A 23,067-nucleotide genomic window follows, 5' to 3' on the forward strand; every position below is an offset into this window, starting at 1 on the left:
CTAATATCTTAAACTATCATTCAATATTTTTTTAGTATTTAAAAGAAACTTCTCTTTGAAAGGATTATCCCTAGTGATACAATAAAATGTAGCATACTAATACTACATAATTGTTTCTAAACCTATAAATGTACAAATTATGTAACTACTTAGAAGAAATAGCGTGAAATATTCATGCAACTGTTAAGAATAAAAGTGATATGATTACCTGAGTTTTAGGAACATTAATTATAACAAATTCTGATATCAGATACTTTCATAACATTAAGATAGGATTCTGTCTATACTCAAGTAACAGACAGAAGACTTTGATCCAGGGCAAGAACTCTGCAATAATAGAACAGCTCCTTAGAAATGTGGGACTAAATGAATTGTACATACTTAAAATATGCATGTTACATGCTCCAAATCTAAAAGCTGTTTTCAAAAGGATGTGGGTGTCATTATTTTTAATTCAGAATTTTCTACTCCCAATGTGAAGTCAAAAGTACCTAAGTGTATAATAATATTAATTAATAGAATTTTGAATACTGCTAAATTTAACAAAAAGGATGTTCACTGGTTGCTTCATTTTTGAAATAATAGTTTGGAATTTTTCTAAATAACAATGAGTTTTTTGTTTTTTTTTTTTTCTCCTTTTTAAATTATTCTTAGAGACAGAGTCTCATTCTGTCGCCCAGGCTAGAGGGCAGTAGCATGATCATAGTTCACTGCAGCCTCCCACCTCAGATTCCCAAGTAGCTGGGATTACAGGAATGCACCACCATGCTTGGCTAATTTTTTACTTTTTTGTACAGACAGAGTCTTGCTATGTTGCCCAGGATGGTTTCAAACCCCTGGCCTCAAGTAGACCTCCCACCTCAGCTTCTCAAAGCACTGAGAATACAGACATAAGCCACTGCACCCAGCCCTCTCTTTATCAACCATTTCTCTTCCAATCATATTTATTAAATATTTAAGTTGACATAAATGTAGTTCATACACAGAGATTACAGAAGGCTCTGTATTTCCTTTTGGTTTTCTGTGTGAATACAATGTAATAATTTTACTTTGTAAAAACTTGTCAAACTATATTTAGTTTTTTACAACACAATAATCATGAATATATGAAAAACCATTTTTAAGTATGTGAGAACATATTTAAACTACTTCAGATGCTTTTGAAAAGTTTCAGAACATTTTTATTCAAATATAATGCCAGAACATTAAATGATATATTAAATAGTTAAAGAAAAACATTGTTTTCAACAATACCTGGGATAAATTGTGTTTGTAGAACTGTGTTCTATGATCAATTATAACCTTTTACTAAATCTTAAATGCCAGAGTTGAGATATAAATTGCTCCTACTACAATTCTAAATTTTGAAGACATGTTATTTATTGTCTTACATCTTACCGATCCTTTTTTCTCAAATGGTAATGAACGATCAGACACAGGTATTTCATTTACAAAGCATGCAGATAATCGTAAGTCAGGATATCACACTCCCACTCTTGGTTGTTTCTTCAAGGCGAGCTTTTCTAGGTTATGAGAAGTGCACTTTTAAATTAAGTCAATTACACTGTAGCTTCTAGTTAAGCTTTGAGACTGGAATAGTATATTTAAAAATTTGTCTCCTTGTTAAATAGGTACCATGACAGTGTTTGTGTAGTGTATTGTTAACCTCCAGTGGAAGGTTAAGCGGCTTCTTCTGTATCTAAATCTGTTGCCGTGAAAAATGACTGCAGTGTTGCACCCACCTACCCATGAATAGGGGAAGCAAAGACTTGCACCTGTGGGATTAGGTGTAGCAGCAGGAAGCAAGAGCGTTTGCAGCATATAATTAACAAGGATTTTTTTTCTCTTTTTTTTAAAACAGCATGTTCATCTTGCTAGGTTAACTAGTGATTAACGCTTGAAAAAAAATGCTGGAGTCTTCAGTCTTTCTTAAACTCATTCACTCACTGATGTATTTGGTTACTTACACAGTGTCAGAGGAACTCACCTTAAAATACTTTATTTCCTCCCATAGTTCTTGATTCCTTTATGTTCACGGGAGAATTTTTTTGGATTTTTGTGTTTTTTTACTATAACTTTTCTAGACAAATTCTATTATTTTCTGAATGAAATTAAAATAATTTAGGAACTGCTATTTTGATTTAGAGATTACTATTTTAATAAACAAGATGGAAGAGTTAGTGTGTAGTGAACTGAGGATCCTGGAGATCTAAATGGGAGTATGGAAAAAAAAATTACTTTGAAATGATATTTAATACATAGAGTACTTACTGTATGGTTTTTGTTATTTTTTCTCATATTAAGAAAGCTATAATTACCAATTTAGAAGAGATTTCTAAATATAGCTCTCTAGAATATAATATTCTTAATTAAAACTAATCCAAATCCACAGTTGTTGAAGTTTAACTATATCAAAGGTCACTCCTTTGATATAGTTAATAGTCATACATTTGTATCAGAATGTATAGTTATAGGTTGTCTTTACAATGCAATCATATGCATTGTTTTCATTTACACACCAAAAAAAAAAAAAAAAAACACAAAAATGTACTAGCATGCTTAGTTGTTTGTTTTTTTTTTTTTCCACTAAACTTCCTTTTCTAATAAGATAACACTAAATAATGGAATTAGATGCAGTGACTTTCAGTGTGTAAATTTTACTGCTGTAATAAAACAGAGTCTTACCACATGGGAGCACTGAACCAGTGATAATGTGTTCTATCCAAACACATTTGTACTGTATGTAGAAACTGTTTAAAAGGAAAATTACATCTTTTTCAACAATTTATCAGAGATAATTACCCTTCATACACCAATTGTAGGAAAAGTGTTTTAAAGAACTATAATTCTAATTGGTAAATGTCACCAGCTGTTGCAGTTACTCTTACGTGTGTATATTCTTTTAATGATTATACTCTCATGCCACAAACTACATGAAAATATATTCACTAGGTGTGAAATTCCCATATGTCACAGTTTCAAGAATAGGTAAACAGCTCAATGATAGAGGAAGAAATAATTCCAATGAAGAATGTAAAAATCCTGGGTTTGTTTTTTAGGCAAGTGAATCTTAATTTGCCAAAAGGAGAGAAAATGCAATTTTTAAAAGAAAAGGAAACCCTTAAACTTTATTATAACAAACTTAAATTAGCTTTGTCCCATATCTTCAACCAGAGAATTTTATTTCCTTAGAAAGTTGTGGAATTGTCTCAACTTACAGATTTCATTATTATATACCTCGGATCTGCCAAATAGGTAAAAGCATTTTGTTTTCTTTCAGGCTTAAACAGTAAAGTGTTTGTTAGTTTTAGATGGTGGAAGATAAACACTTCCTGGACAGTGTTTCATGAGAGCCTATTGTTATCTTGTAAGTGATCAAGGAAACAAAAAAGAAATTACCCTAGTGTCTGTGGTGAATATTTAAAATCATTATTATTCAGTCTTCCTGGCATAACTTAGTTTCCACTGAGACTGATGGGTCTAGTAACTGGCTGCACTGAATATCTAAGCAGTGGCCCTCAAAAGATGGAAACAAAAATGGGGTTGGGGTGGGGAGAAGTAGAAGGCCGGGCGCAGTGGCTCATGCCTGTAATCCCAGCACTTTGGGAGGCTGAGGGGGCTGGATCACAAGATCAGGAGATTGAGACCATCCTGGCTAACATGGTAAAATCCTATCTCTACTAAAAATACAGAAAGTTGTCCAGGCATGGTGACTCACACCTGTAGTCCCAGTTCCTCAGGAGGCTGAGGCAGGAGAGTCGCTTGAGCCTGGGAGGCTGAGGTTGCAGTGAGCTGAGATTGTGCCATTGCACTCCAGCTTGGATAACAGAGCCATATTCTATTTCAAAGAAAAAAAAAAGTGAACACAAGCCTCTCATTTGTCTGTTCTTCAACTCCCGGTTCACCTGGGCTGTACCCAACTTCTTTGGTATCATGTACATCACAGCATCACATCATCCTGTTTCCTGGTACTTGCCTGAAACTCAGATGCTGAGGTAACTTGCTATTGTGTATTGAAAATTGTTCTCATGTCATTTTTGTTCTGCAGCAGTAGGTTTGCTGAATGTTCTCATTTTCAGTGTTTTGGCAAAGTTCGAGAGGCACAAAGAGAAATACATATCTTATAAGTTAGTTGCTTTTAGGTATTAATAGTTATAATCTTTGTACAAATCACCCTGCCTCTTCACTGGAAAAACTAATGTATAATCTCTGCTCTCCCAAAGAAGAAAACAATCTAACTTTTTTATTGATTATCTTTGTAACCGTTTAAACTTTTAAACATTGTTCATGAGAATTATTGAAATAATGAAGGAATGGATTTGATAAGTTGCCTCCATTAGGTTGAAAATGTGTTGCCTACGTTGTTTATGAATGCTCTTGAAGGAGAGACCCGTAAAGACATTTATATAGTTATTTCAAGCTACAGTTAATGTTGTTATGTCAGGATCATGTTGAAAGATACTTGAATTTATGTGGTATATATTTACCTTTAGACTAAATATAAGAGCAGTAAGAAATTGCAGTAATTCTTACTGCACAGAAATAACTTTGTAATAAAAAATCAAATTAATTTTTATAAATGGAGTAAGATATGTTCATTGCCTATACTATATATTGGTTAAAAGGTGGACAATTTTATTATATTATATAAAATATACCCCTCCCCCCAAAAAATGGCAAGAACTTTATTTCATTGAAGGAGAAGATGTGACCACTGTCCTAACATCACTACATGTGTACCTTGAGCTGTTTTTTCCAGCAGTGGTCATAGTTAAATGAACTGTACCGTATCCTCTTTCACCTAATTTTCTTATAATATTTACTTTTGCAAATGAGTCTGCTGACAAAGGTTATAAATGTGTTCTGTGAATATGAAATGATGCAAGGCTAACTGGCTTACTTGGGCATCAGTTCTACCTGTCTATCATTAGGTAGATGGATCTACCTAATCTAATAGATCTACCTATCTAATTCATAGCAGATCTACCTAATGATATTTATCATTTTGTTCTTACTAATGTCATACTCCAATCAATAACTCAATAAAGATTAGGAACCAACCACAGGTATAGATAACACAAGTAAGTAATCCTTTCCTAGAACTGACTTTGTAGAGTCTATAGCAAGGAGAAATTTTATTACCTCCTCTGCTATTAGAAGACACCAAATGTTAGATAACTTTAAAAAGGTATTTAATGCACATCTTTGACTCTACGTAGGAAACTAATTCATTGATACTCTTATCATATTTCTGAAAGGAAATAAATTCTTCAGATAATGTTAGTAAATATTGAGTAGAAGCAATGGACAATCCACAAGGTATTTTATATTTCACTTTGTAACATATTAAATCTTTTTCCCCAATATCTTCCTCACAATATTTTACTCAGTTTAATAAAAACAATTAGTCTGTATTCCTTGAACACTCATAGTAGTTGAGGGAGGCATCTTAAGGAAAGCTAACATTTTTGGCTTGGTTTTATTTTGTTTCATTTATTTGTTTGAGACAGAGTCTGGCTCTGCTGCCTAGGCTAGAGTGCAAAGGCACAATCATAGCTCACTGCAACCTCAACCACTCAGGCTCACGCAGTTCTCCTGCCTCAGCTGCCTGGTAGCTGGGACTACAGGTGCACAACACCACACCCAGCTAATTTTTTTTTTTTTTTTTTTTTTTTTTTGGTAGAGATGGGGTTTCACCATGTTGCCCAGGCTGGTCTTGAACTCCTGGGCCCAAGCAATTCACCTGCTTTGGTTTTTCAAAGTACTAGGATTATAGGCATGAGCCATGGCACCCAGTGCATTTTTTAAATATTATTGATTAGCCAGCCAGAAATGATGCAAAGTAAATTGTATTTGCAATTAGAGAATTATAATTACAAGTGGAAATTTTTTTGAAAAAATCATTCATTTATGCTGCTTGACATACTGGCCTTTCCAGATAGCCATTTAACAAAAAAAAGATGTCTACAGATCTACAACTGTGTATTTTCAATTTGACCTCAAGTTGTGAACATCAGTAATAAATTTTTGTTTGCTCTAATTATGGAATGTATTGAAGGTGCTCACTGTTGGTTTGGTCTTATGCTCACGTTATGACTGTAATTTTCAAATTTATTTTTCAGTGTGATTAAATAATAATTTCACAGTTGAGACCTGATGTTGTTTTGTTCCCCCTGCTTTTCTTTCACAACAGAAACCAGGAATGGATCTGGCAGACACCTATATTATGTTTGTTCGGCAAAACCAAGATATTCTTCGAGAAAAGGTCAATGAGGAAATGTATATAGAAAAGTTATTTGATGTAAGTAGCTTCCCTTGCAAGGTATGCTGGCACCATAGATAAACTACAAAGAGAAAAGTTGAATTTTGATGATATGTTTGTAAAGCAGACTCTCCTTTTTTTTTCATTCTTTATCTTCTATACTAAAAAGTTGAAGCCTTCCAGAAGCAGTGGCTCACGCCTATAATCTCAGCACTTTGGAAGGCTGAGGCAAGTGGGTCACTTAAGGTCAGGAGTTAGAAAGCAGCCTGGCCAATATGGCCAATCCCTGTCTCTACTAAAAATGCCAAAAAAAAAAAAAAAAAAAAAAAAACATAGCTGGATGTGGCAGTGAATGTCTGTAATCGCAGCAACTTGGGAGACTGAGGCAGAAGAATTGCTTGAACCTGGGAGGCAAAGGTTGCCGTGAGCCAAGATTGTGCCACTGCACTCCAGCCTGGGCAACAGAGCAAGACTTTGTCTCAAAAAAATGAATAAATAAAAAATAAAAAGTTGAAGCCATTCTAGAAATAGACCATCATGGATAGATTTGTTGGTGTGTGGGCAGGGGAGCTGGTGGTGGGGTGCCTTCTGAACATCTTCAATTTTTTGTCTTGGGAACCTATTTATTGCAATTAATTTTTGCCATCAGTTTGTTATAAAGGTAGTAGTTTTTCCTCCTTGAAAATTATCCTCCATTTCCAACTCCTCTTCATTTGCAGCTAATATAGTCGATAATTTTTATACTTCTTTGACTGCTGATGGAAGCCTTAATTAGCTTCCTTTTCTACATGAAAAATATCACCAGAATTAGTCTCAAAAACCTGAGGTTTGTTATAACAAGCCAGATAATAATCATTTTACCATGGCGTTCAGCATCTTTTCACTTGCCTTTTGCAGCATTCCATAAACAGAATCCTGTTATGGAGGATGTGGTCCCTTCTATAAGATGTTTTAAGTCAGTGTGATACTCTGCAGTTAAACCAACAAATAAACTGCAGTAAAGCCAAATATCTGCCACTCCACTGTTAAACATTTTTATCTTGTTTAAAGTACTGAGGTATGCTAAAATATGCAGTAATATAGTTTTATCAGCACGAAGGTCTTCATGTAGGTATGGCAATGCCTGGAAATGAGGATCGGGGTTTTGTATACTACGATCGTCGTGTTTCATTTATTCCGTGTCTATAAAGGAGACTAAGAGAGCAGTCAATTTAAATAACCATGTTGTCATTCATTTGTAATTATCTTATAGTCAGTTCAAAGGAATTGATACTTTGCTTGTGACATAACTTTGCATAATTCATCACAATTCGGATTCCAAAATGTAATATTTGCTTTGAAGCTTATTTATTTATGTACATCTTCTCTGCATTTTAGAAATGCTTTTCTGGCAGTTTCATTTAATTATGCAAGTTACTGCAAATGTTTTCATAACAGCAATTCACGGGCTTTATGGTGACACTTCAGCTGTGGCAGTTACAGAAGGTCCCGCTATGCCATCCTCTCTGCCATGGTCTCTCGTGTCAGTGTTCCTTGTCATTTTGGGTGGTCAAAATGAATCTTATCTTGCATGCTTTATGTTTCTACCCTTTACTCAGGCCATCTTACAATAAAAAGTATCATCTGTTTTAATAAGCTAAGTGTTAATATGTGTGAAAAAAATGATTTTCCAAAAGCTTTGATGCCCTGCAGGGGTGAAAAAATTATCATTCATCCAGCTGGCTCTTTTGCAAAATACTGAAACCATATTAGCAACTTCTGCTTCTGTTTGGTATTGTTCTGAATTTACAAACATATATTTCATTTCCAAGTTCTCTTTTACTTTTCTGCTAATGTGGTGATTTTCAAAAGTGTTAAACAGAAGAGGGAAATTGAGTTGATGTTATTATGTTTCTTCTTAGAATAGCTAAAGCACATATTCTGTGATGAAAAGTTAAAGCCATTCTATAAGTAGATCATCATAGATTTGTCAAAGGGAGTGGGTGAACTTTCTGAACATCTTCAGTTTTTTGACTTGGTGACCTATTTACTGTAATCCATTCTTGCCATCAGTTTATTATAAAGGTAGAAGATTTTTTCTCCTTGAAGTTATTTACTACTTCCAACTCCTCTTCATTCACTGAAGTTCTTTGGAAGACTTTCTGTGTGGCAGTGATAACAGACAGAGGGAACTGAAGTGGCTCTAAGGAGGCCAAAATTAAAATATGACACAAGTTTTATTGTCCTGATTGTATATACTTTCATTCAGTACCTAAGCATCTGACATGGTTGTGGGTCTAAAAGGAATTCTTAATAAGTAACCATTCTGTTTTGGTTGTGAAGGTTTTATATTTTAAATATCCCCAATAGAACACTGGACTTGTTATTTGTAAAATAGTTGTAATGTCCTTAAACATTGCACATTTTTATTACTTTATTTAAAAATAAAAATAGACCCTAATTCTGTTGATTTGTCATCAAGAATAACATGTATGACGGGATACTAAGAGTCCCTAATTAGCCAAGACTGAATTTGCCTCAATTACAGTTAGAAAATGAGAGGTTATCAAGTATGTGTTGAAAGGTAAAGTAGAATGTGTATCTTAAGCAACAGATCATTACTGAGAGACATTATATAATTATTTGAAATCCACTTGGCTGTAGCTTAAAATAATATTGTTAGGTGTCGAAAAACAGTTGAAAATAATGACCCTATAAATACTGTTAGCAACCTTACTTAGCCTGTTACAGATAAAAGATTGAATAGAACAATTTAATTCAGGCATCATGACAAACTTCTGCTATTCCAATTAGAGTATTTCCTATATAAGTAAGTAAATGGATCTTGTTAACTTCAGATGCAAATGAAAACTCACTTAAACACACATTATAATGAGTTAAAACTTAGTGATTTTAACCAACCCAGATAAGAAAACAAGGGCCACAGTTTCTGAGTGATGTAACATGAGGGCTTAAAGTCTTCAACAAATTCACTTAGTTTTAGAAATACCACATTTAACAATATTTTTATATAAAACAATTAGTCTGCAAAACGATATTCACACTGCCCCCAAGATTTTTGGAAACCATGTTTTACTAAATAATCTTTGACGGTGATGTGGCTATGTTAAAAAGTTTTTGGAACTTTCCCTGGGTGTAGGAAAGTATCCCTGACCTCTATAACTTTTTGATCATTTAAACATCTTGATTGTTCCTGATTTTTGTGGTGAAATACCCCAGGGTTTGGTTTAAATAAGGTGCTGATGCCCAAGATCAAAAACATAGCATTGCCCTAGATTTGTACCCATTGTTTTAGGAATGAGAATGATATCTGCAGGAGTTTTCAGTGTGCAACCTACGCAGACATTTACCATACAAAATCTGCTCCTGGAGCATTCTGCACTGCTGCTATCATTCCCATCTCCATTAATAAGTCATTAATGTCAATGTATGAAAGAAGAAATGAGTAAAATCTGCACTGTCTTAAAGGGATCCTTAAATAGGATAATCTTCAACTTTTACATCAAATCTTGAAATATTAAAATTAAAAAGTATCCTTTGATCACAAAAGCTAATATTAGGACAAATGTGAAGGCATTATATTCACCTCATAAGTAGTTACATTTTACATTTTACTTATGTAAAAAATTACATTTTACATAAGTAAAACATTCTGTTTTAAGCAAAAAACACTTTTTGCTTAAAACAGAAATAGCTTTTTAAAAGTATAAATAAATTATGGCAGGTCCAGGATGTTAACAGAGAAAAGTAAGTTTGTTTAAGGTACACCCTTAATCTTTTCAAACTATCAAAATAATAGCTGTGGCTTTCACCACTGCCATTCCCTGGGCACTTCCGTGCCCCAGAAAATGTGCTAGGTGCTTCACCTATATCATTTCTAAGCTCCTAGGCTAGAGCCCATCAATCCCATGTTATCCCTATTTTTAGGTTACAACATCTCCCACTCAGAGAAGATAAGTGACTTGTAGATTGTCAAGTCAAACTTTGAAATCATATTTCTCTAGTTTCAAAGCCCAGGCTGTCTCTATCTTACCTCTGAATTACAAAATTTGAAATGATAAACTAGTGTTGTGGGAAGAGCTCTGGTCTGAGAATGCAGAAATCTGAGTTCCAACCACAGTTCTGCCATTAAATATCTGGGTGAGTTCAAAAAAGTTACACCATCTGTGTAAGACTCAGTTTACTTAATATATGTAAACTAAAGATGTTGGTCTGGAACTCCGGATGATTTCTGAAACTCTTCCAGATTCTAAATTAATCATTCTTTTAGTTTTTTGTTGTTGTTGTTTTGTCTTATTTTGTTTATGAGACAGACTTTTGCTCTCATTGCCCAGGCTGGAGTGCAGTGGTGCCATCTCAGCTCATTGCCACCTCTGCCTGCTGGTTCAAGCGATTCTCCTGCCTCAGCTTCCGGAGTAGCTGGGATTACAGGCATTTGCCAGCATTTCTGGTTAATTTTGTATTTTTAGTAGAGACATGGTTTCTCCATGTTGGTCAGGCTGCTCTCAAACTCCTGACTTCAGGTGATCCACCCACCTCGGCCTCCCAAAGTGCTGGGATTACAGGCATGAACCACACCACCACACCCAGCCTCTTTCAATTTTAATGTTATTAATGATGACATAAATTACTGGGTTTGTTACATAAAGGGTCTTGTACTTCAGAATAGTAATTTCTAAGTTATTTTGTGATAGCCGGGTGAAAATAAAGTGTCCCACCTCAGAAGCAATAGCACATGTAGTAGATTAATAGAAAAGAAAATCTATCTACAAGAATAGCTGTGCCATATAATGTTCTGTATATCTATCACTATAGTTCTAAAACCCAATTTTTTTTTTTTTTTTGAACGACAGCATCTTGCTCTGTCACCCAGGCTGGAGTGTAGTGGCCTGATCACGGCTCACTGCAACCTCTGCCTCCTGAGTTCAAGCAATTCTCCTGCCTCAGCCTCCCAAGTAGCTGGGACTACAGGCACATGCCACCACGCCTGGTGAATTTTTGTATTTTTAGTAGAGATGGGATCTCACCATGATAGCCAGGATGGTCTTGATCTCCTGACCTCATGATTTGCCTGCCTCAGCCTCCCAAAGTACTGGGATTATAGGTGCGGGCCTGGCCCCAATTTTTTTTTTTTAAGTTACAATCTGTATTCTCTGTATTCAGACTCAGTGTTTCTGGGTGACCAGGATGTTTTAAACAGAGGGTATCCCTGCCTCTCATGTGGCCACTGAGGCACATACTAAATTTACAATCTATATATTACATTTACTTTTTTAATTTTAAAACAATGACTGACTGGGTAAGAAAAACCTAAAGAAGTTATCCTGTAGTAGGAAAGATCATGGATATATCAAAAGAAAGTTTTTTTCTGCTTTGTAGGCTCTCTCTCTTACCCCGTGTCCTTTTTTTTAACACATAAACCATCATTGTCAGCAGTCTTTTAAAAATTTTTATGAAATCAAAACCACCTTCAGCCTAATCTCCATATAAAAAGTATGACAAAGATTTTATAATCCTTCAATTCCACTTTTAATGCCTCCTATGTTTCTTCCCAGGCAGAGTGGCTGATCACTCTCTCATGATTTAGAACATGTAGCACAAGTCACGGGTGTCCATGTGTCAGGAGAGGTGCTGGTACATTTCTCCAGAGCTTTGGTTCTCTGGGCTGGAAAGTATCACTACTTTCAGAAGTCAAAACTGACATCTGTAGTAATGACCACAACAGTACTTTTGTTGTCATTTTCTAAGGTCCAAAAATGTTGAAATGTAGAGGCAATTGACACATCTTATTTTCCAAGACAGACACTATACCTACCTAACTCTCTAAACTATTGTGCATTTATTGGGCACTGCCTAGCTTGAATCCCTTGGAAACTATCTCATTTTAGGTCTCATGTTGCTGAAGACACATCAGAGTATAGTATTTAATTGGCAAATCATGCAGATTAAACATGCTCTTTGTTATAAATTGATTAAATGTTTAATTGTGGAGGAGTTTCATCTCCACAAGATTATGTTAATGTTATGATGTCTTGTAAAATTTAAAGTAATTCTTTAAATGATAGTTAATCAGTTATATTCATCCAAATAGTGTTTTATAAGGACTAATTTCCCAGGACTTTCTGTGAAAAGAATGCCTACTTTCTAGTAAAGAAACTCTAAATTAAACATTTTGAATAAAATTGACCTATACCATATAAATGGATTCAGCAGCCTACTAATGTAAGATAAAAAGGAAATAATGAAAATATTATAAATAAATGTGCTTCTCAAAATGAAACTGATTTTGCACTTGCATGCTCTTGTTCGTCTCTGGACTCCCAAATTTTTTAAAAGGGGGAAACGTCCAGAACATTTTTTTTTTTTTTTTTGGTTAGAGTTTCGCTCCTGTCACCCAGGCTGGAGTACAATGGCACAATCCCAGCTCACTGCAACCTCCGCTTCCCAGGTTCAAACAATTCTCTTGCCTCAGCCTCCAAAGTAGCTGGGACTATAGGCATGTACCACTACACCTGGCTAATTTTTGTATTTTTAGTAGAAATAGAGTTTCACTGTGTTGGCCAGGCTAGTCTTGAACTCCTAACCTCAGGTGATTTACACGCCTCCACCTCCCAAAGGGCTGAGATTACAGAGATGAGCCACAGCACCCAGCCTGCCCAGAACTTTTGAGTTAGTGTTTCACATCAATGCCCAAATTTTTTGATGTGAGAATTTACTCATTCTTGGTAAGAACAACACTGCTATTCTTAATGTATTTAAAGATTGTTTATTACTATGTTGATTTCCCAAGAATAGTTGAAGTCAATAAAACATGCATAAGAATGACCATTAAATAGCAATTTCACAATACACTTGGTTGTATGTATTTAGAGCTGATAATGTACTTTTTCAATCATATTATTTGAGTGAGTTTCTTTGTGTATGTAATCAGCATGCTTACTAGGAATGCAGCCTGGAACTAATTGAGATGGAAGACCATCTTTGCCTTCTTGCATTTCTTATAATACTACAGTATTATAAAAGTATTCTAGGTGGGCAGGGTGGCTAATGTCTGAAATCTCAACACTTTGAGAGGCCAACATGGGATGATCACTTAAGTCTAGGAGTTCAAGAACAGCCTGGGCAACATAGCAAGACCTTGTTTCTACACAAAATAAATTATTGTTTTTAATTGGCCTATCATGAGAGTGTGTTCCTATAGTCCTAGCTACTTGGGAGGCTAAGGCAAGAGGATCAATGAAGTCCAGGAGTTTGCAGCTGCCGTGAGCTATAACCACACCACTGTACTCCAGTCTAGGCCACAGAGCAAGACCCTGTCTCAAAAAGAAAAATTGGAAACTTTCTTATACATGAATGTCAGTCTTAAAATAGCAGTTGTCTTCTTTTCAGTTATTTTTCACTTTCAAATAACTGTATAGTTGTTATATAGTTTTCATAAATTAGCATAGATTCCCATTAGAGTATATTTGTTTTGGTTTTATTTTTATATAAACGTACTCAAATATAAATCATTAACTCTTGTACTACTATGCCCAACCATGATTTTCCTGTCAACACTCAAATACTAGTATTATTCCTGTGTCATAGCCATTCTTTTCCTTTTCCATCAGAAGAAAGGGATGTATGATATGAGTTCAGTTATGTACTTGAGGCTGTTTGAGGTAATTTATTTTTATTTATTTATTTATTTATTTTTTGAGACAGAGTTTCACTCTGTAGCCCCAGCTAGAGTGCAGTGGTGCAATCTCAGCTCACTGCAACCTCTGCCTCCCAGGCTCAAGCAGTTCTCCTGCCTCAGCCTCCCAAGTAGCTGGGACCACAGGCGTGCACCTCCATGCCTGGCTAATGTTTTATTTTTTAGTGGAAACAGGGTTTCACCATGTTGCCCAGGGTGGTCTTGAACTCCTGAGCTTAGGCAGTCCACCCATCTTGGCCTCACAAAATGCTGGGATTTCAGGCGTGAGCCACTGAGCTCGGCCGAGGTAATTTATTTCTTGAGGTAATTTATTATTGCCTTTAGTATACAATGAGGTAGCTTGTGTACTAAAGGTACATTAAAAGGTTTGACTAATCTTTTGGTTATATACGTGATAGGAGCAGTGTCTCGTTCATCTCACATATTGTAGCACTGTTACTTAGCTGCTTTTAACATGTTGTTTTTCAGCTGTTGTCATTATTGTGTTTCATTGTATATCTATTTCTGCTTTGGTTTACCTGTGGTATTTGGACTCACACTGAAGTTGCTTGATCTCTTTTAAGATAGTCATAGTCAAGCCTGTTCCTATATTGTCTTCTCTGCCTCAGTAGATGCCATACAGAGCTGCTCCTCAGCCTTTTATTTTTTCCCTTAAAGTTTGTTTCGCTTTAAAACCTCTGCTCTCAAATTACAGCAGTCTGGTTCATTTGAGTCAATAATCCTCATTGTAATGTTAAGTTATTATTTGTAAGTGTAAGGATTTATAAAAGGATCAACTTTTGATGTATGGTGTATGCCAAAATAGCTTTGGCAAGTCCAGACGCAGTTCAGAGAGCCCAAAGGCTGTCATTTGAATCAGAGCTGTTGGTGAATTAAAACCTGAGAAACTTGAGATAAGCATGCCTAATTGCCTAAAAGAAACTCAACCAGAAAGTGTATTGTAGCTTGTTGATCTTATTTCTTTGAAAATTTAAAAGAATCTTCAAGAAATATGTGGGCTTCTTGGTTAGATTCTTGAAATGTGATCGTGGAACACAATTGTCATTTGGCACATTCCCAGAAATACACATCTTTGCATGAGGCACCTGGACATATGTGGCAGGTCTGGTAGAATCAGCTAATTAACAACACAGGCTTAAACAGGCACCTCATCTGGCAGTGCAGTTAGTTGCCTGATGGTGCTCAGCAGGATTTGGTAGTGCTTTTTATTTTTCTATCCTAATGGTCTGCTGCCCACCTAATTTTGCCTTATTGTCAGTCACTACTTACCACAGCTTGGGGCCCTCCCAGGAGGCTAAATTATTATCAAAGGATTAGGGAGATGTAGCCTTGCAGCTCTGACATTTCTGATTACTTGTCTATGCCAGAACACTAATTAGCTGTGACTAATTAAGAAAAATGTTCCTGCCATAGAAAACCATTTAAAAGAACTGAGAAGTAGAAAAGCAATTCAAAAGCTGAGCAGTGCTCAGATTTGCTGATGCTCTTTAGATTTCCACCAGAGCCTTAACTTACCTTTAATTGTGCTCAGAATTTAAAAAAAAGGAAATTCCAGATGCAAACTGACCAGACGTTTTTGCTTGAAAAGGAAAAAATAAATAAAAAGTTGATCACCTAAGCTCTCTTAACAATGGTAAAACTGTCTTTTATAAATGGAAGGTGTCACAACTTTCATTTTCACGGACAAATTTTTCTAAACACCAATTGCATAAATGTACATTCGCATTTATCCACCTGAGCCAGTAACAAAGGCTTAAGTCACTGAAGAAATTAGAACATTCTCTACTGATTTTACAAATGACTATTGAATTGATTATAAGGAACATGTTGAGCATTTTGAAAGTTAGTTAGCATGCTTTCATGTATCTTTCATCTTTAAGATGGTCTAGAAATTCTGACCTCTCTGTGTAGAGCTGTGACTTTGTATGCTTGCACTTCAACTGGTCACTGGTGCCTTGTTAATGGGAATGCCCAGGCTTCCCCTGAGACCAGCATTTCTATTGGTTGAGCACTGCAATGTTTTCATAGAACAGATAGCTGCTACTCTCCATCCCTTCCCTCCTAACTTCTTAAACAAATGGCATGTGTGGCTTTAAAGCCATTTTCTGTGCTGGCTTTTTGTATTCCTTCTCTGAACCACGCCTTCTGCAAGGTCAGCACCATTCACAAGTGGGTACAGTAGTGGCAGCCAGGTCACCAATGCTGAATAAATCCAAGTAAAGAAAAACTAAATCTGTGTAAGAAAAAAGCAAAACCATCCTTACATGTGATTCTTGAATGCATTGGCAGGAGACTATATAAAATAATTTTAAACTTTCTTATAAACACCTAACCTCTAAGAGAGAGCCCTCAATTTCCTGAGCTTAGCCAGCCCTAGATAACACATCATCTAAATTTTGCTATCATAATATGGATAAAATATTTCGTTTGGGTAAAAAAAAGTTCTCACTCCTACCTCACCTACATTCTTCATGCTGATTTTTAAACCCATTTCTCCTTTTTTGCCTCAGTGGAGAACAAAAGGCAGGTAGCCAGCATCCTCTAAGGATAATCCTTCCTAAATATGAAGACTGTTATTAAGGTACCTGTCATACTTGTCTACTCCAGGATAAATAATCCCTATTTGTTTAACTTCACTTCATAGGCCTATTTTCTAGCCCTTTAATCATCTTTGTGGCTGTCCTTTGAAACTTCTCAAAGTGTTCTCTCTCATGCTTAGGATTTAGAGTCAAGAATAGGATGCACTATTTGAATGTGGCTGAACAAGATTCTTTCAAGCCTTCTATTTATTCATTTTAATATATAACTTTCCTATACTTTTGCTCTACTGATCTCTTTACCTTTAGTTCCATATATTCCCTATAGTTGTTTTTGTTGACTTTTCTCTCAGTTGCTACATATCTTAAAGATAGGCAATAACCTGAGGTCAGCTGCTCAAGATCAGCCTGGCCAACATGCTGAAACCCCGTCTCTACTAAAAATACAAAAATTCGCTGGGTGTGAGAGCACACACCTGTAGTCTCAGCTACTCGGGAGTCTGAGGCAGGAGAATTGCTTGATCCTGGGAGGCGGAGGAGATTGTAGTAATCTGAGACCATGTCACTGCACTCCAGCCTTGGTGACAGAGCAAGATTCCATCTCAAAAACAATAAAAGGATAGGCAATAAATGTATAAATTTATTGATGTAGAGTATTTATCTTTGAGGCAGTAAAAGTACATGTTTATTGATGTAGAATATCCATTCTGTTGATGTTTTACATTGTAAGATCTAGAAAACAAACTCATCATTCAATTACTATGTGTAAAAATTGGTGAGGAATGTTGAGATTACGACATTAGGCCTTGGCTTTGCCCAAAGAGATGGTTATTTATGTCACAGTGACTCAGTAGGAATCTAGTGAGAATAGAAAGTTGAAACCCCTCCGATTAATTATTTATTCATTGAACCTATCAAACGTTTAACCTGTATTTATCAAACACACTTTGATAGAAGCTGGGAATACAGTATTAAACAAGGCAGACCAAGTCCTTGCCCCAAGGGCAAGGGTATTTTTGAAAATTTTTTATTTCCACATAAAATATTTTACTTTATCATCTACAGAATAGCTATCCACAATTTTTTTTTAATGGAAGCACTCTGGTGAACTAAAAGTCAATAATGTTTCAAAATAGATACTAGTAATTATCTATTAAATTATTTCTTTCTTTCTCCCTCTGCTTCAAATGGATGATTGTAAACTTGCTAAAAGTTTACAGCCAACACAAAGTTTGTATCCAGTTCTAGTGCCTGCATCAATTGACCTGACTAGGAGATAAGAGCACACTCCTGCTCTCTATTCTTCCTGGGTTCTTAGCTCAAAAGCCAGGCTTATATCAGCTCCCAGACAGGCTCTCCTATCCCTGCAGACAGAAGTCACCATTTCCACAGCAACAATATTTTTCTGCCTTTCTTTAAAAACAGCTCACAAAGCCAACAAGCATAGAAGGCACCCAGACATGTCACTTAGTAGTGAAAATACACAGGCAGCACAGCCAGCCATGCCTCCTAATACGTCCGACAGCCTCAGAATGGGTACCAGTAGACCTGAGCATGTGCTAGAGCAGCAGCTCCCTGCTTGAGGGACAGCCTCTGGAGGGCTGAGTACATCAACATCTGAACTCCTCATGTTAGCAGAGCTTTGAGAGAGAGCGAGAGAAAGAGAGAGAGAGAGAGAGAGAGAGTATGGATTCTCATATATGCACATAGATACGGAAGTTTATCAATGTATAGTACTTTCTCTTTTATTTCATTTATCACCTAAAATAAAATTAGACTGCCACATTTTAAGTACCGTTTGAGTCCTGTTCTGAAATTTTTTGGCCAAATGCAACTGTTTACTTTTCAGTGATTTCTACAGCTTTAACATGTATTAAATTATTTTTCTATTAATGAAATATGTGATTCAAGTCAACAATGAATCTGGCTCTGCTTTTCCTCTGTCCTTTGTTGAAAAGCTACCTGTGTACTATCATATATATATATATATATATATATATATATATATATATATATCATTTATATATATATAAAATTTTAAATTTACAAATATTTAAATGCATACAGTCCTTTCATGAAAATTGAATGCATGTTCTGTGCCAGACATTCTACTAAGGGCTGGAGATAGCAATACAAGTACGATTTAGTTAATGCCTTGTGTATACTCACAGCTGATTGAATGAGACATAAACTACATTGTGCAACACTTTTATAGACACCTCTGTAGAGTTCTAGGAGCAGAAAATAGGTGAGCCCCTAATTGTACCTAGTAAGAGATCGTATTGGCTAAAAAGCAGAGATAATGAATGGTTGAGCTGAGTCAGGCTAACACGAATCTGGCCAGCGGGGATGTAGTTGGGAATAAAGTCCAGACAGAGGAATGGGCATGCACAGAAACCAAAGGTATAGAGAAGCCTAGCATGTGTCACAGCTTCAGATGCGTCAGTTTGCTGAAAATGGTTCCTATGGGGGTACACCATGACTCAGAGACAGAAAGATAGCTGTCTACTCCCATCCTTAGGATACTCTTAATAAAAGATTTTGGAATGTTTCCCATTTTTATAAGGAAACTGAAGCAGAAGACCTGCTAACAGTTTACTCTCAGGCATGAGTTTTATCTCAAGACTAAATTGTAGCAGTTAATAGCAGTTCCAGGTGTCCAATATACTTTCATAAAAAATCCTACATTATTGATTTAAAATGTAATATTTACCAAAATTTTATATATTTTCAAAATAAGTTAACCAGATGAAAATGTTACACTGCCCAAACGAATCATTCCTAAAGGTGATGTCTGCACCCCAGACTAGTACACACACCATTATAACTGGATTTATCAATGAGCCAAACCATTAACCAGTCACTTCACTCAAAGATGAGCCAAACCAGTATGCATTACATCAAGGCCACTAAGGAAGGGAGGGGAGAACAACTGATTGTCTGAAATTTTCACTTCATAATTACTAGTCTTTTTAGTACTAGGAAAGGAGCCACAGAATAAACATACAGAGGCACTTGCCTACTTGATAATAAAGAACAGTATTTTTAAAATACTTTTCATGTAGTGTGAAGAAGGAGGTAGTATATTACTTTGAGGACATTTTGGAATAAAGGGTATTTTGGGAATGAGGGGAATTTTGGAAGTAGTTGTGAACTGAAAAGAGCTTGTGCAGCTCCTAATTTATGGAAATTGTCCTGTTATTTGAACTTATTGTTATATAACTGAAGAAGATCTGATTCATCTGGAAATATCTCAGTTATTATATTCACGTATGAGGAATTATGGAACTCCAAAGATAGTGAAGTTTTTTCAGCATTCGACAAGCATTTATTATGCACCTATTATATACCAGCCTTCCCCATGTTAGCACTTTTTACATTTTTTATTCTTTAATAGACTTGATACTCTTAATTTGCAAACTTCCTGATGGAGTTAAAAAATGAAAATTGCCCTAAATATGACTTTATTCAACATGAGAAAAAAAGAAAAAGCATGAATCACATAATTCTCTGTTCTGATTAAAAAGATAAAATAAATAAATAAAAAGATGATGAAGAAAGTCACATGTATATAGAGTTCCCTTATGGATGAACCAAGGATCTTCTTTCCACATTGCATTGTTTTGCTACAGTAGAACAAATATTTTCCAATGTTTTTAATCATTATGGTATACAGCACTTAAAAATGAATCTTAAGAGATATATGAGATGTAATACATAATAATCATTTGACTGGTTATCCTAATTGGGAGTATGATTCTTCAGAGAATTTATTTACATTGTATACTACATTATCGTATTTACAGATATGTTTAATCTTTAGAAATGTGGATTGCTTCAACTTGCAAAAAAAATGGAATGGGCTTTTTTGGAAATAATTAATAGGCATCTTCTCTATTTGTGCACAATTCTATGTTGTAGTGACTGTCAGTAAGGACCAAGAATGGTAACGATGCTTTTCCTAGTTTTCTGCTAGAAGTACCAAACTGCTCTTAAGAATCAAAGTTGTTATTGACAAAACAGAAATCCAGATGTCGTTCTAAAGAGAAGTGAAATAACACAGGAGTTATGAGAACAGACTCTGGAGCATAAATATAAAATATAAATCTTTACCCTACCACTTAAATCATACTTGTTGTATAAACTTGAATAAGTAAATAGCTTAATCTAAACTAAGTTTTGTACCTGTATAAACTCAGTTTCCAGATAAGCAAAATAGGAATAAGTACACCCACTTCATCAAGGTTGTCGTAAGAATTAAATAATTTTTCCCAGGCTGGAGTGCACTGGTGCGATCTCAGCTCACTGCAACCTCTGCCTCCCAGGTTCAAGTGATTCTCCTGCCTCAGCTTCCCAAGTAGCTGGGATTACAGGAACATGTCACCACACCAGCTAATTTTTTTTTCTATTTTTAATATAGATAGCGTTTCGCCATGTTGGCCAGGCTGGTCCCCAACTTCAGGCCTCAAGTTATCCACTCACCTCTGCCTCCCAAAGTGCTGGGATTACGAGTGTCAGCCACTGTACCAGCCTAAATCAAATTTTAATTAAATCACTTGAACTTCCTATGGAGGATAAAATAAGTATCAGATGCCTTAATAATTAGAATTTATAAAAATAATACTAATAAAAAACAGTATCTGTAATTCACAGGTCTTTTTAAATCTCATTCCTCAGTATACTTTATTGCTTCGTTTTTATGTCTGTACATTAAGAGGCAAGATGAATACATTAAAAGCATAACAGACAATAGAAAGTTCTAGAACTCTAGATGATTATTTCTGAAAAATAAAGCTGTATTGAAGCGACATATAAAAACAGAATGACATTTGGGTTTTTCTCTTCCATTCATTTTTACAAGAATCACAAGCCCATCATGCCTTTTCCTCTAAGGCATATTTAAACTCGCAGTATTTCTACAGAGCATTCAAATCTTAGTAGTTTAAAGCTAGATTCATATAATCTACCCCACATATTACAGATGAGAAAGCTGAGGCATAGAGAAAGTGCCTAACAGGCTCAATCAAGCAAATAGTAGCGTAAGACGAGCTAGCACTGCCTACCCTCACGGGGTCTGCATTTGTGTTCTTCTCTGGTGGGTTGACAGTCAGCCCACAGCTGCCATGTCCAGATGCAAGTCTCTTCTCTTCCCTCACCGTGAGTGCCTCTGGATCGAGCTGGGAATGTTGATTGGTGTAGGCTGGGTTCAACACTTCCTGTATTTTTAACCGTAATAGGCTGGTTTCAGTTTTCCTTAAATATAGCCCTTACTTCTATTCCAAGCCAGGAAAACATTCACACTTAAAACCTGCAAAATGCTTGTGCTTGTGGGTCTGGTTTTATGGAACCAGGTATGATAATTTCCGTGGGATGCCTTGAACAGGGTGGAAAACCCTTGACATTATTAGATTAAATTTACCATTAATATAACATTTGCATTTTAGTGTTTAGAAATGGGAAGTAAGTGAAACAGAGCCACAAATTTAGTTGCATTATTAAATCAATGTACTGTTGACAAAATGAACACTCAATGTTATAATGAAGCATTCATATTTACTTTTTAATATACTGGTGAAATTGTAGTGCATTCATGTTTCTAAATATTTTGTTGCTCTTTAAAACTACTAAATGATCCTAAAGGATGGCTCATATGTATCAAATTTATCAAAGCCTTCCAGCATTTAAAAAATATTGTTTGTTCTTTTATTTAACTTTACGTTTAAAAGGTACACATTTCCTAAGGTGAGAGTTTCTAGGCATTATTTCATTTTAACACAATGACTCAACTCTTTTCAAACATACAAATTCTTTTGAAAAAAAAAAAAAGAAATACATAATGTGGAAATTTAGCCATTTCATATCTTAATTCACTAAAATATGCTGGTTCTTTGGTTCTTTTTCTTTTCCTTTCTTTGTCACCTATTGAGACAAGCATAGCTGGAGAAGAATAAAAATACATCATCTAGTTGTACCAATTCATAATCAATAAAAAGCTAAACACTTGAGTAGAAAATATGTTACAGATTTGTGCCCTACCAAAGCAGCTATTTTTACCTTGCCATCATCATTAGAAGCCGCATTCTGACAAAAATCATTTGCTTGAAGCAGCCGTGATATATAAACCCTATGTGGTCTTGTGATTCAGATTTAGGAATATCAGCCTTGGAGGGTCTACAGGCATTGTGCATTAGTATGTATTGAGACCTCATTCCAGGTGGCAAGCAGCTGGACTTTTTAAAAATAAAACTTCCAAAATAAAGGTGAAGTGCTTATTTCCAGGCGATGCATGTTACATTTAATTTAATCATCCTCAAAATGTTATAAATTAGGCAAAAAGGAGAGTTGTGCATATTTAATATATTTGTTTTGTATTTCCACTAGTCAACAGAATAATGAAATTCCTTAACTACTTCTCTTTAACTTGCATGAAGAAAGCACGGTATGTTGCTAAATCTCTTTTCACCAGCTCTGCGGAGAAACAACTTTAATCCTTGTTAGAAAATTGCCGAGTCTGGGACTGACAAAGAGCTCATGCTTGTTCTATTGTTAGTGCTCCCCGGCCCCAAGAGCAG

General features: G+C 35.5%; 1 protein-coding gene across 8 annotated transcripts in view; it reads left to right on the forward strand.

Moving 5' to 3' along the window:
• CADPS2 (calcium dependent secretion activator 2) overlaps window positions 1-23,067 on the forward strand; it is a 577,926-nt gene that overhangs the window by 543,754 nt on the left and 11,105 nt on the right. For all 8 annotated transcript variants that reach the window (XM_074379141.1, XM_039472830.2, XM_074379140.1 and 5 more), the window contains one exon: window positions 6,194-6,301. In XM_074379141.1, coding sequence (XP_074235242.1) covers window positions 6,194-6,301 — 108 coding nt within the window. The remainder of the gene's footprint in view (window positions 1-6,193; window positions 6,302-23,067) is intronic.

Source organism: Saimiri boliviensis, chromosome 10 (assembly GCF_048565385.1).
Source record: "Saimiri boliviensis isolate mSaiBol1 chromosome 10, mSaiBol1.pri, whole genome shotgun sequence".
Lineage (NCBI taxonomy): Eukaryota > Metazoa > Chordata > Mammalia > Primates > Cebidae > Saimiri > Saimiri boliviensis.